The sequence below is a fragment of the Cupressus sempervirens genome, chromosome 1 (assembly GCF_028749045.1).
Source record: "Cupressus sempervirens isolate cs-2001-9-10 chromosome 1, ASM2874904v1, whole genome shotgun sequence".
NCBI lineage: Eukaryota > Viridiplantae > Streptophyta > Pinopsida > Cupressales > Cupressaceae > Cupressus > Cupressus sempervirens.
In genome coordinates, this window is record NC_143118.1 from 760804913 (window position 1) to 760826808 (window position 21896).

Genomic DNA, 21896 nt, shown 5'->3' on the forward strand with positions numbered 1-21896 from the left:
CCATAAACCGCAAATGTGAGAATATCAGCGGCACTGGTCTGAAACATCATGGCCACTAGCACTCCAATCTACATTAGCCGTGAGAAGGCACTGAGCTAAGAACACCATTAAGTTCTAATCACCGCTGAGGAGTAAGAAGGTCGTTGTGCCAGTCACGTTACACTCCAGGTCCGTTAACACCAGTCTAGTCGGGAGCAGGAAAGCGTTAAGGCAGACCACGGGAAGCTAAGCCAAGCGGTTTGTCACAGACTCTATCCAAGGATATGGGTTGCGTAAGGAGGTAGGCTCTACTCCGCAACACCAGGTGCAATGTATTGGTTTAATATACTATTTTGTAAAATGTCGAGTCCTACTACAGTCTCGCACATGTATCTATTGCATATTGTTGTTGAACGATTTTATGAACTTTGATTCGGGTCAAAGGATGTTAGCTTAAATGTATTTGAAAGAACATAATGCAAACTCTGAGACCTTTCTCTGTTTATACTATCATATTGTTGTACTGCGGCAAAGTTAGAGTGTTGAAGTAGAACCGTGCCTACCATTTCTAACTATAGTTGAAGCGTGATTAGAGGATATTGTTTCTGCTATATGGTTTGGATTATTCAAATTTTCATAACTTATTGGATCTCAAAATCATATTGTTGTATTACCGAGTTCGGATTCTTACAAGGTGTTAATGGAAATATATAACCCCAGCAAGGGAAAACTGAAAGCATGCGGGTATACCACAAGAGATTAAAGGAGCTGAAAGGAAAGCTGGAGAATAAACCAATTGATAAACTGCAAAAAAAGGTGGTTTCTTGAGGGATTGAGTCCCTCCATCCAAAAGAAAATGAAGGTGGCATATCCATCCACCTATTAAAAGGCCTGTGACAGAGCTATGGATATTGAGAGAAAGAATAAAATGTCTAGGAATTAAAAGAAAAATAGCGATCCCAACAGTGAGGAAGAAAGCAAGCTGGAAGAATCAAAAACCATCCAAGCCCTCCACAAAGACATGATGTGGATGATGGAGATCAAGGGAGAGAAAGAAGTTAAAAGGGGCAAGGAAGTATGGTGTAGGAAATGTCGGAGTGAAGGGCACATAGAGCCTAATTGTCCAAAGAACTTGTTTTGAGACATCCATCAAGTAGTGGGACATTCCCTTAAAGAATCCTCGTGCAACTTGAAGATGTGAAGCAAACAAGTACTCCTCATGAGAGAACAATCTACACCCCTTACAAACCCTCCAAGGAACAAAAATCATGATTCCTCCATTAGGAAATATCGGAATACAAGCCAAGGAGGCAACAATAACACCAGCACACGACATAGTCACATTCAATATGACAAAAAAGGCTGCCCAATGATACAATGTCGGAGATGTAATTAATGGGGGCACTTCGCACGGGACTGCCAAAATGACGGAGGGAGCAAGTTGTGTAGGTGTGGACTAGGAAACCAGGAAAATGTTGAATGTCCTAAGAGGAAGGCAGTGAACATGTTGGAGGTCACACAACCAAAAGAACAATTAATGGTTGTCACTCACCTACAGACCAAGAAATCTTCTTACCCTGATCCTCAAATAGAGAAGGAACGACTAAAGGACGCACGGAGGGCACTAGAGAAGGAACAACATCAGAAGGTAGCAAACCCCTCCATTCAATTTGCATCTGAAACCAACATAATAAGACAGATGTTACAAGCTATCGTACCAATAAGGGTGGCCAACTTACGAGAAGCCCTCGTACCTAAAGGTAGCAATCTCTAAAATAGAAGATAACATCGAATAGGGAGGCAACAGCAGAAATTAAGAAGCGTAGAGCACAAAACGATTCCAAAACCAATGTCATTTTTCGTAGGAATGGGATCAACTCCTATCACAGTGGAAATTGAAATCATGGGTCACTAGTTAACAAACACCATAATGGATAGAGGATCAGGAGTGAACGTACTTTTTGAGACTTGGAGAGCACTGGATAAAACCCCGCTCTAGCCACCTACCTTCCACCTACTAGGAGCAAATCAATATGACATCAGACCCTTGGGAACACTAATGAACCAAAAGGTAATTGTAGGCACTCCGCAATTTTTTCAAGACTTTGTAGTTATTACACTAGAAAAAGGGGCTATGACACCTTATAAGGAAGGGAATGGCTAGCGCTAGCTAAAGCCAACCATAAATGGAAGCAGAATAGATTGTCCATCGAAAGTGAAGGGAGGAAATACACAACTGACTTACAAACCCAGGCGGTGATTCAAGAGTCGGCATCTGACTTGGAATCAAAAGGTAGGGAGTGTCATGAGAAGGGAGAAATAGAACCTGACAAGAAGGGCATCCTAAGACTTGGGAATCGCTCAGAGGATGAGACAAATTCCCTCAGTGGATTGTTTCACTTGAGAATGGAGGAATATGAGGTGTTCCAACCAAGCTGTAATATGCTCAAAATTGCCAAACTAGGGGAAGAAGAGGACATGTACCGTGAGGAATATAAGGAGTACAAGGAATAGTGTTGGCAGATGACACACCTACGCACCAGTTTAGAGAACAGGAGAAGATAAGGTTCAAGGAACGAAAGGTGGCAGAACTTTAGGAGATCAAAAGGAACCAAAACCTATAATAGTGGGGGATGATTGAGACCCAACCCTTAAGGGGGCGACACTTAAAAATATTTCAAGAATATAAACATGTTTTTTCATGGACATATAAGGATCTCAAAGGAGTCCCACCAAAATCGTGTGTACATAGAATACCACCAATACCAAATGCTTGACCAATACAAAAAGCGGCCATATTGTACAAACAAGAGTTATGCAGCCAAAGTGCAAGAAGAAATCAAGAAAATGCTAGAAGCAGGGATTATTTTCAAGGTACAAACCAGCGAATGGGTGTCCCCAATCATCATCTCGCTAAAGAAAGAAGCAAATCAGATCCGAATATGCGTGAATTTTCGGTGCTTGAATGTTGCGACAATAAAAGACCCCTTGGCCATACCCTTCATAGACATAATATTGGAGGAGGTAGCTGGACACGAGATGAACTCATTCATAGACAGATTCTCCAACTACAACCATATTAGCGTAGAAGACGAAGATAAATTGAAAACTGCTTTTGTAATAGAAGACTGGGTATATGCATATAATAAAATGTCATTTGGATTATGTAATGCCCCTACTACATTCCAAAGAATTATACTTCACATATTTGATAGAATGGCAACGAGCAATTTCAAAGCATTCCTAGATAAGTGGCTGGTTTTCAGTGGGAAGGAAACCCATCTACCAATACTACGGGAATGTATGGAGCGATGCAGAAAAGGGCGCGACTGGCCCTGAATCCAAAAAAATGTCCATTCAACCTTTACAGTACCCCAAGGAAAGTTTTTGGAGCACATTCTATGTAAAGAGGGACTAAAGCTAGATCCAGATTAAAGTAATTGTGGAGATGGAGGATCCTCAAGGCGTAACGGGAGTAAAATCATTTCTGGGCCATGTGGGTTACTACAGACGATTCATCAAAGGGTTTGCCAAAATATCACTGCCACTTGAGAAGCTCACAAGGAAAGGGCAATCGTTTACATGGGGAAAGGAGCAGATTAGTGCATTGAAGGAACTCAAGGCAAGGCTGGTAGGAGCACCAATACTAGTCTATCCTGATTAAAGCAAAGAATTCCTCGTACACGTGGATGCATCCAACTTTGCATAGGAAGAAACACCAAAAGGAAGATGTTACTTTGTGTCTTGTTCACTTGTTTTATAGGAAGAAACACCATTGAATATACTTTTCTTAATGAAGAAGACATATCTTCTTCTAAGCCTCTCTCTGTCTCTCACTATATATATATATATATATATATATATATATATATATATATATATATATATATCTATGTATGTATGTATGTATGTATATTGGTTGACATAATTGCTTGTGTTGTTGAATATAGTGAAACAAATTACAGCATAGCTATTAATTGCTATTCTTTTCTGGATTAGATTGTGCAACTTTTTTTGTATCAATGTTTCGGATCAGACTCTGTGATCTATCAACGCCTCGGATCACACTTTGTGGTCCATCATCACTCCTTGTGCTCCTTTACTCATCCTGATGATGGATCGCAGAATGTGATCTGAAACATTGATGCAAAAGAAGTTACACAATCAAATCCAGAAAAGAATAGCAATTGATTTCATGGATTGTGGAAATCTATTAACTCTTAGCATTAGCTATTGTTCAGAAATATTTAGCAACTGTAAAATTATGTGTTGTTTTTTGAAAAGGAATTTTCCTACTACTTCCATAGCTGGAGGTTATGACCTTTTTACTAAAAAAGAGTCGAACTTTACAGTGTCTCAATTCTGAGACAGAGAAGTCAAAACTATGGTTATATTCTGGAGATATAATAATGCTACCAGATTTTAAAGCAAATAAGATCTAATTTTGTAATTCCTCGTGAGAAGAATCTGGTAGTTTTATGTGTGTGTGTGTGTGTGTGTGTCTGAGTTTGTGTTTTTTTGTGTGTGTGCAATGCTATCTATTGCTGATCCAAACAGCTATATGCTTGTAATAGTAGTTATAGGCAGAGGTTTACTTGAAAACTACAGTAGCTGCATAGTGCTTTGAAATTACTTGTCCTTGCATGTTCAGTGAAGAGGTTAAATTAACTTCACCTGGTCCTAGAATTCATTGGAGTATAGAATAGGAAGGATTCTACATTGCATTTGCATCTCTGTATTGTCTTTGAAATAACAAGCTTATGAATTTGTTGTTGTAAGACAAGATCAATTGTTTTAACTTTGGGAACTATAGAAAAAGAAAAACTGGAGCTGAGAGCATCGGCATGTTTACAACAGAAACCTATGAATTGTGAACTAGAGGGATACAGGTGAAAACTTTAATGGTTGCTATAGCTAAACCAATCATCGAGATTAAATGGGACTGGTAATTTACTAACAAAAGCTACTGTGTAACCCAAGTCAGGTAGGGTGAAGAACTTAACTGCACATCTAATGCATGCTTGTATTTAGAAACCTTGGCCAAGGTAGAATAAGTCATGTAGTGTTAATCAGTTTGCTTGCTCCAGATACATTACCCAGTCAGAATTCATACAAGATAGGAGTAGCTAAACTGACTAGAGTTTTATGATCGAACACCAGTTTTAGATGGCTTACACCATTTTTACACCCTTACGAAGGGCAGGGCCACTTTGAATAGGAAGTTGTGCAAAGGAGATCTGTAGATCCCTGGTTGGGTGGCAAAAATGCACTGGTGATACTTTCCCTCCATGCTACATTCAGATATTCAAGAAAAACATAATGTAATCCAATGCTAGTATACTCACAGTAAGCTCACTTCATTTTTTATTGTTAAGTTAATGAATAAAGATGATGCATGGTTAATTTATCTTTCTTTTTCAGCAGTTTACTGTTACGTTTAGATGCAATTGATTTATATATCTTTCAAACAAAATATAAATAGATAATATTTATTTTGCATAAAGATTTCAGTTTTGTAATCTACTCTGGTTCATAGTTATTCCTGTTCAAGCAGATAGCTTGTTACAACTTGGCTTGCAGATCAGAGGCCAACAACATCATTAGAGGCTTAGAAATCCATTACAGAACATCAAATACCTCTGCTGTAGATTGGCAATATTCATCTTAACATTTGATCATAAGCCAGTGGAATGCTAGCGACATATCCTCAGCAATCTGAGTGTAGATTCTAAGAGGACAAACAAATATTTCAGCGGCAATCACAATTGAAGTTTTTACGATCAATACATCTATTTGGCATCCATTCTAACAATATCATTGGCTTAAAATGACACGTCTATTTGGCATCAATAGCAGAGTTATCACCATTGTTCATAAAGACCTGCGATTTGATGCAATTACATCCAACATTGTGTTCAATCCTATGCAATTACTAAGAAGGTTACCACTCATTAAAATTATATGACACGACATTTCCACATTCGATCCCAAGAGCATATATCAAAGGCAATATTCATAATTGCAGAGACATCATTCCTACAATCACAGTATCAGAGGCGGCATTCATACTTCTAAAGTGCATATATCAGAGCCGACATTCACACTTGAATCACAGAGCATAGACGGCATTCGTATCAGACCAACACATTATTCAACATACCAATACATCCTTGCCGAGGCAGTGGACAGCATTGAGGCTATCACAATCATACTGCCATTCATCACTATCCACAAATCACAACATAGATAACTATCATTAAAAGACCAATCACTTCTTTTGCATGATCCGATTGTAATACTTGTGCAAATTGACTGAATGTAAAATCACAGGACGCAGATCTGTTATTTTTCAATTACTCTCTGTTTATCAATTGTTTTGCTTGGAATATTTCAGTGCACATAAGTGTCACAAGCAAGAAACCATTGCAGTTGGCAACAAAGATCGCAGGTTGTATTGGCTGGTTGATATTGGAGAGTCTCAAGACCATGCATTGGCTGCAAAATCTATTAGTACTCTCTGGCAAATTTGCACAGTTTCAGGATAAACTTGGTGTAGTTAGTACAATGACCATTAAGGGAGGGTATCAAAGTAATATTGTTATCTTTAGCCTATAACGGTCATGCAAGTCATTATGTAGTTCTCGATCGTTCATGTTATGTTAAGATATTCTATAATCTCTTATTTAAGGAGTCTTCCTCTCCTTCATTTAATATCAATTATCATTTCAACAAAACTTCCATTTCAAAAGAAAATGACAATATCCAATGAGATTTCCTTCCGGTTTTCATCAGTGCATGCATTTTGGCCTCTCATTCACTCTTCACTGGAATTTGCAAACCCTGTTGCCAGTGCCACAATGCTTCATTTTGTCAAGTACATTTTATTGTTTTGGCTCTAGCATTCTCTCTTCCACCAAAAATCTATTGCTGATAGCTATCAAGCCTCTAGTCTCATTAGCCTACTTTTGGTCACTTGCTGACAATATAACTTCTTCCGTTCTCCCACGTTCCATGTAATTTTGACCATAGAAAAAATCCCAACTGTTTAGTCTCATTTGCAATTAGTTTTCATAATATTTCATTCTCTCCTTCATATACACTTTTTGGAAGCTTCAATTGGCAATGAGAGATCACATTATTTTGTTTAGTAGCTACATAACAAAAGGGATTGATATCATTTCCTTGTGCAACGTAAGGTTAGATTCATTTTTTTAAAGTTGAGGATAACCTATTAATCCAAGCATCAAGATTTTATGTCACAGTTTCTAGATCCAACATTGCTTCTTTAATTTTTCCTTCCTTGGGTGCATTTTTATTCTAGAGTATAGATAAAAAAAATTATCCAAGACCACTTATCTACATTCTTCACAATGATATAGAAGCTGCTAGACATGACTGTTGTTTTCCAAAAAGAAAAAGTTTTACAATAGTATTGTACAAAAAGATTCATCACTGGAACATGAGGCTATCATGGTTATTACTTAAAAATCTAGAAAGTGGAAGTCTATAACAAATACATATACTGCTTTCAAAAAACTTAAACTAAGAAATTAAAACAGATCTAAGCTGATATGAAGTGCATCTGAAGTGCAAAATAAATAATCTGACTTTGATCCAGTATCTTCTATTATATCATACTAAAGGTATTAGCAAAATACCATGAATACAAATTCGGAATAACAAAAAAGAATGATCTGATTGTATGTCAAAATAATCAATCACTTGAAATTAGTTACATAGCATATTCGTAAATCATATTTAGCATTCAAAATGTAAGTATTCACAACAAACTGTAAGTCCTCATTTCATGCTATCCACAAGACAATAAGACTAATACTCAAATTTCTCTACATAAGACAACATAATATTGAAACACTATTACTATCTCTATTAAAATTCATGGCTGTTACAAAACCTCAGGATCCTTCTGCAAATCTGTGACATCTACAATTGGCGGTGGGTGGCCAAGCTCACAAAGTTCAGAATATATTGTCACCAAGCTTGTCAATTCTAGCTCTAAGAAGGAGGGTTCCAAAACCTTGTCAAATGACGACTGCAAGGATCACAAGGCACAAAAACAACAGCATCAAGTTAATATTAATAAAAGGACATGGTAGATGACAAAACTTTGCAATAATAAATATACAAATTTAAGATCATAGTACACAAAACGAATCATTCAATATAAACTTCTTTATAGGAATCAACAAAAATTAAATATATGTAAAGCATAAAAGCCAATACTGAAATGATATAATTCCTTCCATATAATAATAACCTGAGAAGGATGACCAGAAATTGTTGTATCAGGCATAGGAATATAAGGCTTGCAAGCTTCTTCCAAAAGTTCTCCAAGTAAATTACCAGTCTAATCATAACTCAAAGCAGAGCTAATGATTATATGTTCCATGCTTTGCTTGCATGACTAGCAGAAATGAAGGGGCACTAAAAATGCCTCTTTATGAAAAGTTGATTTTCATACAAATCTATTGCAATAATAGATAAGCTTCTATTATTAGTTAATGGTTATCTATTTGTAATCTATTGTAAATATTACAATGTTTCTAATATTAGTTAGTCTGTAGTTATTTGTTAGCTTTCTTTTAGCTAGAATAGAATGTTTCTATTCTTTATGATCATTTCCTAAGGAAACATTGTTTTAATCTTCTGTATATATTGACCTCTTGGTCTCTATTAATAACAAGCAAGCATTTTAGCAATTACTTCGTAATATGGTATCCAAGCCACTTCTTCAAAAAAAATCAAAAATCATCATTTTTTTTCTGAAATTATCAGACCCTATTTTCGAAATTATTTTTTCTGAAATATTTGCTTCGAACTAGGGTTTGTCTAAGAATATTGACCATCAATATTTGTGTCTCCTTTTTTTTTGGGCGTTTTTGAAAAAACGTGATTGTTTTTTGGGCATTTTTGTCCATGTTTTCGACACATTTAGGACTCAGAGAGATGCCAAGGGTTTCTTTAAACCCTTAGTGACAAATGCGCGCCCAAAAACTCTGTTTTTTGCTGCAGATTCCCCATTGATTTCAAGCTTTTTTCAGCCCAAGACGTTTCTGTTCGAAATCCTAATTTTTGGGCTTGAAAATTTTTCTAATCACATGATTTTGATGGGTTTTTTGAGAGTTCATCTAGGTTGTCAAATTTTTCTGGGTGCCTCAATTTTTGTGCCTCAATTTTCAAGCCAACAAATCCAAAAACCAACATATTCTTTTTGGATTTTTAAACTCTCTTGTGGCTGCCCCTTCTAATTTTCTGGGTCTTCCATTTGTTTGTCTCAAAGTATGTGCTTTCATAGATTTTCATGCTTTTTCATTGAAAAATGTGCTATGGCATCTTTGACTAATATTTTGCTCGAGAGGAATTCAAAATTTAATGGTCAGAATCATGGGACTTGGAAGCAATGGATAATAGCAATTTTTGAATATCAGAATACTGATTAGATTATTCTGGGTATTACACAATGTCTGATTACCCCTGGTATTGATCAGGATTCATGGGATCTGAATAATCGGGAGGCAATGACACTACTCTAATTATCCGTAGCTGATGATTAGCTCTCTCAGATTCCATTTGGCAAGACAGCTGTCGAGATATGGACACATCTCAAGAATCTTCATGAGACTTCTGAAAAAAGCAGAGCTTTTTTTATGAACACTCTATTTTCTATTATCATGGATAAGCAAACATCGCTCCAGGCTCACCTAAATAATATTCTGGAAATTTGTGATCAGTTGCTTGCCATTGGTCGCAAGATGGAGGAAGAGGACATTGTGGTCATCACTCTTAGGATTTTACCCAAGTCCTATGAACATTTTATCGAGACTCTCAACATCACGTCTTCTGGTGTTGATCTAAAATTCACAGATCTTTACACACTCCTGCTTCAACAAGATCGGTGGAAACGATAGTTTGGTAGGAATTCCAACTCCACCTCCACAAAGCAAGCCTTTGCCCCTAAATCCTTTCTGAAGGATAAAGGCAAGCCTCAATAGTCTTCTCAACAGAAATCCTCTACTCCAGATTCAGAAGGCTCTCAAAAGAACATTCAATGCAACTATTGCCACAAGTTTGGTAACATGAAGGTTGAATGTTGGAAACGACTAGCTGCCCAATCTAAGCAATCAGATTTGCAGCCCAAAGCAAACAACGCAAAGCACACTAAACAGAACAAATATGCCTTTTACGCCTTCATGGCTAAAAAACTTGCACATCATGTGAAGTCGTCTACCTGGTACATTGATTCAAGTGCCTCTCGTTACTTCACCCACCGCAGAGACTGGTTCACTAACTACCAACCTTATTTAGATTCTATTACTTTTGGTGACTAAGAAGAGTACACAGTTGTCGGTAAAGGCAACATTCAGATTCAGTGTGTTGGGAGGAATCTCATTTTCCTCGATGTGTACTACGTTCCAGGGATGGAACTAAATCTTCTCTTAGTTAGTCAGTTACTGCGATATTCTCCACAATTAGATGTCACCTTCAGTGTGTTGGGAAAAATCTCATTTTCCTCGATGTGTACTACGTTCCAAGGATGGAACTAAATCTTCTCTTAGTTAGTCAATTATTGCGACATTCTCCACAATTAGATGTCACCTTCAGTTCACATCAATGTACCACATAGTTACACCGCCTTGCGAGATGGGGGGACGGGGGGACGGGGGGACAAGTTTCCGAGACAGGGGGACAGAGGGGCCTTGATTTGGGGACGGTAGGGGGACGGCGGGGGGGGTGGCGGCAGGGGATGGGGCGGTGCTGGAAGGAGCAAGGGTGTATATACTATACATATGGTATAAAATATAACATATCAACTGGAATATCATGATTCATGATCAAATGACAAACAAACATTGAACATCAGCAAATAATAAATATTAGTCTAAACTCTATATATCAGCCTTCACATCAATAGTATGAGTATCTAGATTCTACTATCTAATAGTAATCAATGATCATATGAGTCATAACATAAAGATGATTACAATAAGTATCATGTGCCATGAATCATGATATCAAAATAAGTATATAATGCAAACAAAAACTACAAGTCTCCAAGATTCCAAATCAAAATGTCAAATCAATGGAGACTCCTTGGCGTCCTCCCACAATGAAGGAGACTTCTTGGCGTCCCCCCTCAATGAAGGAGACTCCTTGGCGTCCCCCCGCACCCCCACACTTAGAGACCTCTCGCCGTCTCCCCCATCTCGGAGACCTCTAGCCATCTTGGAGACGTCTTGCAGTCTCCAGCGGCGATGGCGCTCTAAGTGGCGTCGCCCGAAACGCCGAGATGCCATCCCCCCGTCCCGGGGACGTCCCCGTCTCCGAAACGGCCCAATTTTTTTTTTTGGGGGGGGGGGGGGGGGGACGCGTCCCTGTGTTACACTGATGTACCATTACTGATAGGGTGACTCAATCTATTGTTGTGGCGGGTCTTGAGGATCATGGTCTTTTCCGACTTACTGATTTTGGTGATTCTAAGGACTTAGCTATGGCTGCTTGGCAGTCTTCTGTTAGCACACTTTGGCATCAGCACTATGGGCACTTAAATGTGCAAAATCTCTCTTAGCTTGCTTGGGAAGAGCTTGTCCTCGATTTTCCATGGATTAGACTGTAGACATTCTCACCAAAGAAGTGGCATCACATTGAAACTATGGGCCTTGATGGTAGGTAGTGTCAGCACTAGCTGGTGTTAATGTGACCGGGATCGGACAAAAATGTATTTGGTTACTTCTAGTGCTAGCGGGAAACTACAACAACTATGATGAATCAGGATTCGTTTCAATACCAGCACACACTATCATATAGTAGAGCGGACACACACACACACACACACACACACATATATATATACATACATACATTATACACATACACACATACATGTAAACACACACACACACACATATATATACAACATTCCAAATTTGTGGTGCACATAAACCTTTTAGCTATATATGATATGATGGATAACTTCAGCTAAGCATTGGTCAAGTGCAATTAACGGTTTACCTTACTCCACAATTATGAGAAGAGTCGTTATAAGTAGGAGGTTGTGTGGACTGTTAGTGTAGTTGATCATTAAAAGTGTAACTAAAATGGCTCTCTTAATAGGATATCTTGAGAAATGATTTCTTCTTTAAGAAGTGTTATATCAATATGACATACCTTGAGCCTAGATTAGAGTAGCTTAATTTATCACAAGATTGAGGGTTAAACCCAAAAGAGTAAGAATCTGAATGAATATAGCTAATGGGAGAACAATCCCCTTGAATTGGTATTTCACTAGGCAGCGATCTAAATTACCTTCTTCAACCTTTTAAGTAAATTCAATACCCACCATGAATCTTTTGAATTTATCATTTCTAGTATCGTTCTACATTTTAAATAAATTGTAGACTTGGATTTACATGAATTGTCACTTTCTTGCATCCAAAGATGTTTGTAGCTTTTACTTCATTGTAGAGAGACCGCCAAACAAAAATCCAATTAACTTGTTTGCACCATCTACTACATAGGTCAAGTTTCCTATAAACATCCCCTCAACAAAACTTAAACAAGGCCTAGATGCAACCTCAAGTAAAGCTTCCACCAAGCTAAGCCTATGAGCAATATAGACGAGCAATCAACACCCTGTTAATTGAGTTATCAACAACCTACATGTAAACTCAAGCAAGCCCTCAATCATTTAGTTGTAATTACCCAAAATAGGGTCTGTCTTAATTTGCTCTAAATAATTTAGTTAGGGTTTGGATTGCATTTGTAAAAAGTATCTCATAACATTCTTTGCTAAGAGAATGTTAATTCCAAATGATTAATATTCAGCATTATGTAATTAAATTATTAACTCTCTCTCTCTCTCTCTCTCTCTCTCTCTCTCTCTCTCTCTCTCTCTCTCTCTCTCTCTCTCTCTCTCTCTCTATATATATATATATATATATACATACGTGAACCATAATTCCTTAGTCCTCTCCTAATCACTGACCCTAGGATGGTAGAATTACCATGCTCTGGTAGAAACAGCCTACAAGAGGCTCCCTCATGAACAAAGTTCATTTTCGGAATCTTCTACTCACTATGACCAAATTACTCTCCCCTTCACAAACTCCCTATCTGCTTGGGCATATTACTGAGTGATTTAAGGAATTAACTGCGTGAATATTATTATTTTTCATTTTACTAATATATTAAATCACATCACTGATGCATGTTTTAGATTTCATATATATATATGCAAAGATGATTTTATTATATACACACACATATATTTGTATATATAAATATATAGATAGATAGATAGATAGATATGTATATGTGTGTGTATACATATATGTGCGTGTGTGTGTGTGAGCGTGTGTGTGTTTCCCATATAAGATAAGATAAGATAGTAATATTAATGTCCACGAGAAACCAACAAGGTTTATGGGACTGAGCATACAAATAGAAGAGCCAACCAACCAGAAGCACCAAACGGTGACTAAGAAGAACAAAAGAAATAAACAAAACAAGAGAGAAGACAAGGTAAAGACTAAGGGTCTTTCCTTGACACAAAGAAATCAGTAATAGAGGGGTAAACCCATGAATGATCCATAGTCTTAGAATGTCGTGTAGAGCCACTGTAGGACTGTCACTACCTAAAGAGACTGGTGCAGTGTCTAACCGATCTGGAATGAGAAGTACTGGAAGGCCTTTTCAAACCCCATGGAGGAGACAAGGGAGAGAAAAATAATGAGTTGGTCTGAAGTACGCCCCTGAGGTATAAAAGACTGTAGAGTGATCTCCCGAAGGTGGGTGACCTCCTAAAGATAAAGTGCAAGACATCACTGATCAATATAGCTGAAGAACATCGAAAGAGAAGAACAGTCTCTAAAAAGGCAGTAAAATCTCCCTCTGATCTCATAGTACAGAGGACATCGAAAAATGAAGTGGATCTCAGTCTCAACCTCTATCAATGTACACAGCTGACAAATCCATTCAGCCCGATCCATATGGTGATCAGTATGAGCCCTGAGGCAGTGAAAACCAACTCTGAAAGAGCCTAAAGAAAACCGTAAGGCATGATTCCAACGTCGATATAGATAAGCAGGGCGAACAATAATACCATCCTGTATCTCAAGAAAATGCTCAGCATAGAAGGCCATCTTAGGTCACAGATCTCCCTGGGGATTACTCCAAGTAGTGGCAATGCACAGTCTATAAAAATCCTGTCCGACATGTTCGTTCAACTCCTGATGTGAGGGGAGAAGATGAGCAAGAGCATCAAGAGAAAACTGGTAAGGAGGAAGACGATCTATCTCAATACCAATCAAACCCAACAAAGAGGTGGCGTAGGCATGCCAACAACGAGACCTTGTAGAAGTGTCGGATCTCATGATCTCAACAAAAGAACAGTATGCCGGATGAGATTATCTGTGCTGGTCAACACCAGACTCTAGAAAACCACGAAGCTGATGAAGAAACCAAATCAAGTCAAAAATGGTGGCAAGTTTGAGAGGATGAACTCCAAACTCAGCTAAGGCAATGCTGTGAGGGGTAAGTTTGTGACATCTTATTATACGCTGTAACATCAACATCTGAACCCGCTCAATAGACACCCAATCAGAAGCAATAAGAGAAGGCCCACAAACAACCAAGCCATAGAGAACTGTCGAACGGACCAAGGAGTCAAAAAGGGAACACTTGGATGAAATATCCTGGAAATGATGCCTAAAGCATTGTCTTTCCAGCAAAGCCAGGGAACCCATGCCCTTATTAACTCTGGACTGAATAGCTTGTCTCAAGCTGAAACGCGGCCCCAAGAACTTCACACCGAGATACATCATAAGATGGTTCTATATATATATATATATATATATATATATATATATATATATATATATATATATATATATATATATATATATATATATATATATATATATATATATATATATATATATATATATATATATATATTTGATTATACTCTTAGGATGATCGAATAAAGGTTATAATGGCAAAAGATCTGATGCAAATATCCTACATAGAAGTTCTCTTTTGCCTATATTTCTTATTCCCTGTTTGGGATTGGTGTCCTTTGTTATCTGTCATATCCTACAGTCAGCACCGTCTATACTCCTTCAGTGCTGATTGTATTTTAATATATCTTTCTTTTTCCTTCACATGGTGTTTAAATGATGTTTGTTCTTGTTATGTTTCCTCCTTAGTGGGATGTAATAAATCCTTCTTGTTGTTGACCGAATAAAACCCGCATTACTATCTTATCTCCTCTCCAAGCTGTGATACTATATAATGCCCTCTCCTTCGTTTGACTCTGTCTACCAAACGCTGCAAGTAATTTGTTTCCTTCATTCTTTGACCAAGGATTCTGCTGACTGTATTTCCTCCATGCTGATTGTGAACACCAAATCCTATGTTTCTCGCAATATCTCCTCTTATATTTCCCAAATCATATTTATATGTCAATGCAGTCATGGATCACAACCTTTCACAAGGTCTTATTAAGTATTATTAAAGTCAATTGACTTATTATTGGAATTGCTTGAATATTGGAATCGACTAAAATAATGAAGTCAATTCATGTGACTTGTTATTGTAATCAGTTGTTCTCATGTGCCCATAATATGATTGGCTTTGTGCCGTTGATGGGTAATATTATTTATAGCTTAGTATTATGTTAATTATGTTGATTCATTTATTTATTCACTGGTATTGTTAATATGCATCATTATTAATTTGATTAATATAAATATATTTTTGTATTATATATTCGCTCATTTATATATTGATTTAAATGGTATAATATTAGTATTGATTAACAATAAATTGATTCCATTATTAATCAATTAAAATAATTAACTATCAATTTATTAATATTGTTATTTCTAATATTGATTCAAATGATATTTGCAATAATTAGATAAGTATATGTATGTGCATGTGTATGAGTGAATTATTATTTGTGCCGTCAGTGGCCCATAACCTTAACCAATGGCATGTTGATCCAACCCAATGATGTCCCCAGCTCAGAACCATAGGTCCAAGCAAACCACTAAGCCAAACCCATGAAGAACCTGCTAGAAAACTCACTGAGAAATAAATTTAAAAACAAACATAATCTAACCCCAACCATAAGCGACTCCCATGTCCTATTTGATATTGAATCAACAATTATAAAATGTGTTCTCTATTTAATTCTGTGCATTTTTGTAGATTATGCTTATATATATATAAAAGCCAGGAAAACACAGGGTTAGCCACAGCCTAGCCTCAGGTATATGCCAGTTTGAAGTGGTCGGTGTTCAAAATGGTCAAACGTTCTTTTTGGTCAATTACATGCAGTGTATAGAAAACTGTAGTTTATAACTTTAATCAGTAAACTATAGTTTTTGATGATTTATTCAGAAAAATGACTGGCGCTTAAGATGCATCGTTTCAAAATTTGGAGCTTGGCTAAAAGTTTTTTAAAAAGTTGAAAATGGCTGGCACCATGAAAGTCCTTATGGCCTCAAAGGCCTTGATTTGGGGCTTACTGGCGGCACTCCACCAATCAAACCTACCCTATATCATGATAGGGGCACTCACAAGGGATGCTGCCCCTCATTCCTACTGGAAGCAACCACCCCTAAGACGATGTTCTGGTTTTTAAAAGCAAAAGCTAAGATTTGTTTTGGGTTGCACCAGATCTAAATGTACTGTTTCTTGTACTCTAAATCTTATGTAATGGATACACAACAATTGATTGAGGATTTGATACTTGTTTGGGTGTAAATAGCAATATTGGATCTTTTTTAATATCTTATATTTAAATATTGTTTCTCTTTCTATGCGTTATATTTTGCATTAATAACAATAGCAGCTTTTTCTGATATTTTTGAGTTGCCAGTTTTTATTTGCAGTTTTCCCCATTTTAAAACCCGGCAACTTAAGTTCATTTGAAATTTGAGTTTGCTAACTCGATGCCATGTAAATGGGATGCTATAATGCTATAACCCAGCAATCCAAAACCTGGGGAAAAATATGGCTTACTGCCAAAACTAACCGTGCAACCCGCTTTTTATTCTATTATCATTTTTAAGAGGATACTAACATGTAGCTTATCTAAAAAATTGAAATATAGAATGTGTCCATACTACTTACCAAGACGTCAAGCGGATTCCTTATAAGAATAAAATGCTTTCCTTTCTGAATCAAGTCCTTTGGCAAAGAAGGCAATCTTTGTTTGGAGATGTGCTGCACGATCAACCGTATAGTCAGAGATATTATTTTAACAAACAACGTTTTTGAAGCCTCTTAAATAATCAAATCTTAGAGCTCAGATAGAAACTATAATGATTCCACTCTTCTCCTGAGTAAAATAAAAGAAAATAGAATCATCTAGATAAAAGATAGAAATGCTGCAATTAATTGCCAACCTCCTCAAAATACTCATATAATATGGCATACAAAATGACCTGCATTTTACACTCTATTGTAGACATTGCCAAAGTCTTTTTTCTAGAAAATTCACTAACTGATCTGTTCTAATGTACTCTTCTTGATATCTGCACTATAATTGAATACTAAAAATGATGCTATAAACTTGCTTGTTATTGTCCTGAACTCCCGTTCAATGAATTATAGCATGATAAAGAGTTTCAAAGGGTCAAAAAATATTTTATTCTCATGATGTTAACCATCTTTTCCAACATCTTTCTGTGCTTTGATTAAAGAAAAGTGTCATCCATATCTCTTAAATCTTGTATTCCCCTGTTCAAGTTGACAATCTACTAATGACCACAATTCTGTCATGCATTGTGATTGCAAACACTGTGATATCTTAACTAAATTTGTACTGAAGAGAACCTAAGTATAAAAACTCAGTTATTTACCTCAGAGAATCAACTAAACAACTGATCTGGGATAGCACTGGTGTCTTTTGGAACAAAGAATATCCTGAAGACTATAATCATAGTAACGAGAATCGCGGCAATTCGGCGATTCGGTTCAAGCCAAACAATTTTTTGTGAATCGGTGAATCGAATCAGCGATAAAGGGTTTATGAAATAAGTTACTAAATTTCAAGGGTTTTTTTAATTGGCCAATTTGTGGCTGATTCGATTACAATTCATGGCCGACTCGCAATTCAATTCGGCCTTGCCGATTCTGATTCTCATTACTTTGATTATAATACATTAAGGGAATGACAAAATAGATGCCTGCCTTGAACTTCAAATGCTTTACTAAACACTTACAGTCTTGAATTACAATAATATAGTGGAGATGGACTGGATAAACCTATGATTTAAAACAATAGAAAGAGAGTTGAGCAAAATTGTTGAATTCAAGAAATCAGAAAATTTCAGCAACATTTTATAGTTCACCTGATAGACCATTTCAATATTTGGCAATGGCCATAATATGGGTATGACCAATTGGGTAAAAATGAAAATTTAAGTAAGCATCACAAACTAGATGCTGTAAGATATACTATGATCTTTCATGGTCATTTAACATTAAAGAACTAATCTTTACCACCCGTGTAATCTACTCATTATATCTTTCACAACTTATGTCATTCAATTAAGCTAAAAGTCAGTTTAAGCAACTTTACATGTATCCTTAAACATGGTCATAATGGAAAAGAGTAAATAAAAATCATACAATATCTGCAAATGTATTTCATCTGTATAAATTCCTCTTTTGAAGTCTATGCATTAAAAAAAAGAAAATATGTTGATGGCTAGATTTATAACCTATTGGCTTGCACATAGTGCACCATAATATTTCAACAAGCATGAACTACGATTACTGTCAAAATTATATAGAAAAATATGTTGGAAGAATATATTATGATAAATACGGTGTAAACTTAAAATTTATTATAATGATATAGATATTATATCTCAATTAAAAAGCTTATTCTTACGTTATTTTAAACATTTAAAGAAAGACATCTTCAATACTGAGGAAAACCTTGAGCATCTTAAAACGAAAATATAATGTCTAGAAATGATCAAACTAATCAACTTGACAACAATAAAACTAGTAGCTAAACCACCTCACATCTCCAAAAGCAACAAACAATATTTTCACACGGAATGACATAAAAAAACTAGTGGCATTTGAATTATATGACAGTTGTAAGAAGTCAATGATTATGCGAAGTATGAGTTGGTAAACAAATTCATTGTTGCAATACTTCACTACAAACAGCTCCAATTTGCCAAATTTCAACGTTAAATGTTCCAGCAGTTCAAGAGATTGCAATTTGACTAGCAATCTTTCTCTTCATTTGAGAGGGGTAGCTTTCCCATCTGATTGAGGAGAGAAGGTTGATTCAACCGTGTCTCACTTTGACTGCACACATAAATATGTTGAGTACCTACTATGGAGAGTTGGGTTTCAGGAGAGATAGTATGGGGTTGAGGCCACTACACACTTTGAAGACTTGAGGTTCATCCAGAGGGCTTTGGAGGTACTTAAGCCAGAATACCTCCACTTGTTTCATGATAGAGACTATGCGATTGGGTATGCAGAGAAGCTTGGCAGGGCATCTACCCAATTAGTTGTTCAGGATCAAAAATTGGAGCCATTTGATTCGAAAGTTGTCAGTGATGAGTTACTAACAAAGATCGGAGCATTTTATCACGAGTTTATAGTTGTGAGTGCTCATCATTTCTCCCTTGATTCACACCCAAAAGACTTGTTGATTCATTGGTGTGGATCGACTCTGAGATCATACCATCCATTGTGGGATGGTTAGCACCATCTTTTGCAGATGGGATCAGCAACTACAAGTTAGATCACTTGTAGTATCAACACATCCAGAACAGCTCAGCAGGGGCTGGAGATGGTGGTTGTATCACAAGCACCTATGATTGTTACTATTTCCACAGTGGAGTTAGATGTGAGTGTCAGTTATATTGGGACTAAGTGTTGATAGAGTTGGCACTTCAGTTGGGTTGATTTCTAATGAGTTGTCTACTCCATCAACGCCTATAGTTAGTTTCCAACTGATTATGTTATTAATGTCAGTTATTTGGGTGTTGATGGTAAAAGAGTCAGTTGTGCACAAAAGGGATATTACACAATTGACCCTTCAGATCCGGATGGACAGTGATGTTTGTTTTTGCTTCAGGATTGCTTGGGGACAATAAATCTTAGAGAGAGTAGACTGTAATGTCCCCATTTTTGAGTTGCGTCAAAGTTGATGCATTAGCCTATCAGTGGGTTTTTGTAGGCCGATATTGGTGTTTAGGAACCTTATTGTGGAGTTACTTGGCTCTCCAGTGGTCGATTATGAGTTTTGGCTCCGCTTTGAAGATATACTATTTATAGTATGTCAACAAATGATTCCAATGAGCTTAGATGATTTAGAGGAGTTATACAATGCTTTTAGATGTTACTTCTAACTTTTGGTTTGGGCTCCAAGATTCTTAGATAGAGTGTCAATTTTTAGTAAGTTGCCCAATCAAGATCATTCATCATCTTTTATTGTCAGGATCACTCCTGTGCTATCAGATTTTTTTATTCTGGAGCTATCAGGCCATTGTCGCAAGTTGGGTGCACTATTGGTTATAATTTAATTATTATTACTAAGGTGGCTATTTTAATTGAAATTGTATGATGGGAACCTTAGTATAATAGCTCGGTGGAATCAGGATGAGAAGTTTAAAATCATGGGTACATTAAACAAGGACCTTGTGTGTCTAAATATCATTATATTAATGAAAAGGTAATTTTTAGAGTAATGGGGGAGTCTAAATTAATAAAGTGACTTTATTATTTGTCAACTTTAAATTATAGCATATACTTTATGAGAAAAGAAGCCTTCTTAAGTGAAGAATCTCAATATGAATCCACTATCTGTTTGGTGTGATGGAGAAGACATTTGAGTTATTATAAACGCAAGCTCTTGGAGATGGATTTTTTCATTCTCTTGTTCATGATTTTGTAAATTGTGAAGCTTTTCAAGGGTTTGGACATTGGGTTGATGAAATTGTAAATTTCTTCACTGTTTTTCTTGCACTTTGAATTGGTTTAACATTGCCAATGAATTGTGTCGACATTCTAAGTATCTACTACAAATCAATTAGGGTCTGAAAGGAAAAATTGTGCCAAGAATTATTTAATCTTTGTTGCAAATTGTGAGAGAAGGTACGACTATCATAGGAGGGCTTAATTATGTTAATGCAAGCAGTGTTTGATGTCTTTGGATACTGATTATTGTGGTGACGACCAAACTACAGAGGCAGCATTGAATTACTTCAAGTCGTATTTCATTTTGTGGAGCAGTGATTCATAAGACAGGGCTACGATCGCTATTCCTTTGGCCATGTTGAGCATATATGGTTTGTAATTTGTGGATAATGGTCAAATCCAACTTCATGCGCATCAACAAGGTTCCAGCATTAACGTTTCTCATTGTCAAGTTCTCTCATTAAATTAGTTTATCCATTTACTTCGGGATTGTAAATATTTGTGAGTTCATAATAGCAAATAAAGCAGTGTCCAAATTTGCATAAGTTTTCAACTTGATGTGCATTGTTATCTTGCAATCTGAAAAATACTAATTAAAAAAAAAATCAAAATACAAAACAAATTAGAAAACTTCAAAACTAAAAACGAAGACTTCTCAGCATAGTTTCGAAGTGAGCCAACAAAGCTCATTACATTACCATCCTATATAAGAACGTCTTGTGGTCATAATGGACTACCTAAGACAACACCACACATATATAGAGAATAGAAGAGAGGCATCAAACACTTCTAACCGAAAATCTTGACTTGCATTGTTTACCAATTAGCACAACAACACCTTTGACCCCACCCTACCTATAAGGTTTGGCATGTTGAAAAATTTAACCCATAACTTATCCACCAAATCTTGGAAAACAAGTTAACATGAAAGCATGAAT

The 21896-nt window shown here is 36.6% G+C and overlaps 1 protein-coding gene across 1 annotated transcript in view; it reads right to left on the reverse strand.

Annotated features, from left to right (window-relative positions):
* Nucleotides 1-21896, reverse strand: part of LOC149580124 (branched-chain-amino-acid aminotransferase-like protein 2) — a 213263-nt gene that overhangs the window by 118241 nt on the left and 73126 nt on the right. The window contains exons 4-5 of the mRNA XM_089789539.1: nucleotides 17137-17229; nucleotides 7895-8032 (exon numbers count right to left, since the gene is read on the reverse strand). Of these exons, the coding sequence (XP_089645665.1) occupies nucleotides 7895-8032; nucleotides 17137-17229 (231 nt within the window). The remainder of the gene's footprint in view (nucleotides 1-7894; nucleotides 8033-17136; nucleotides 17230-21896) is intronic.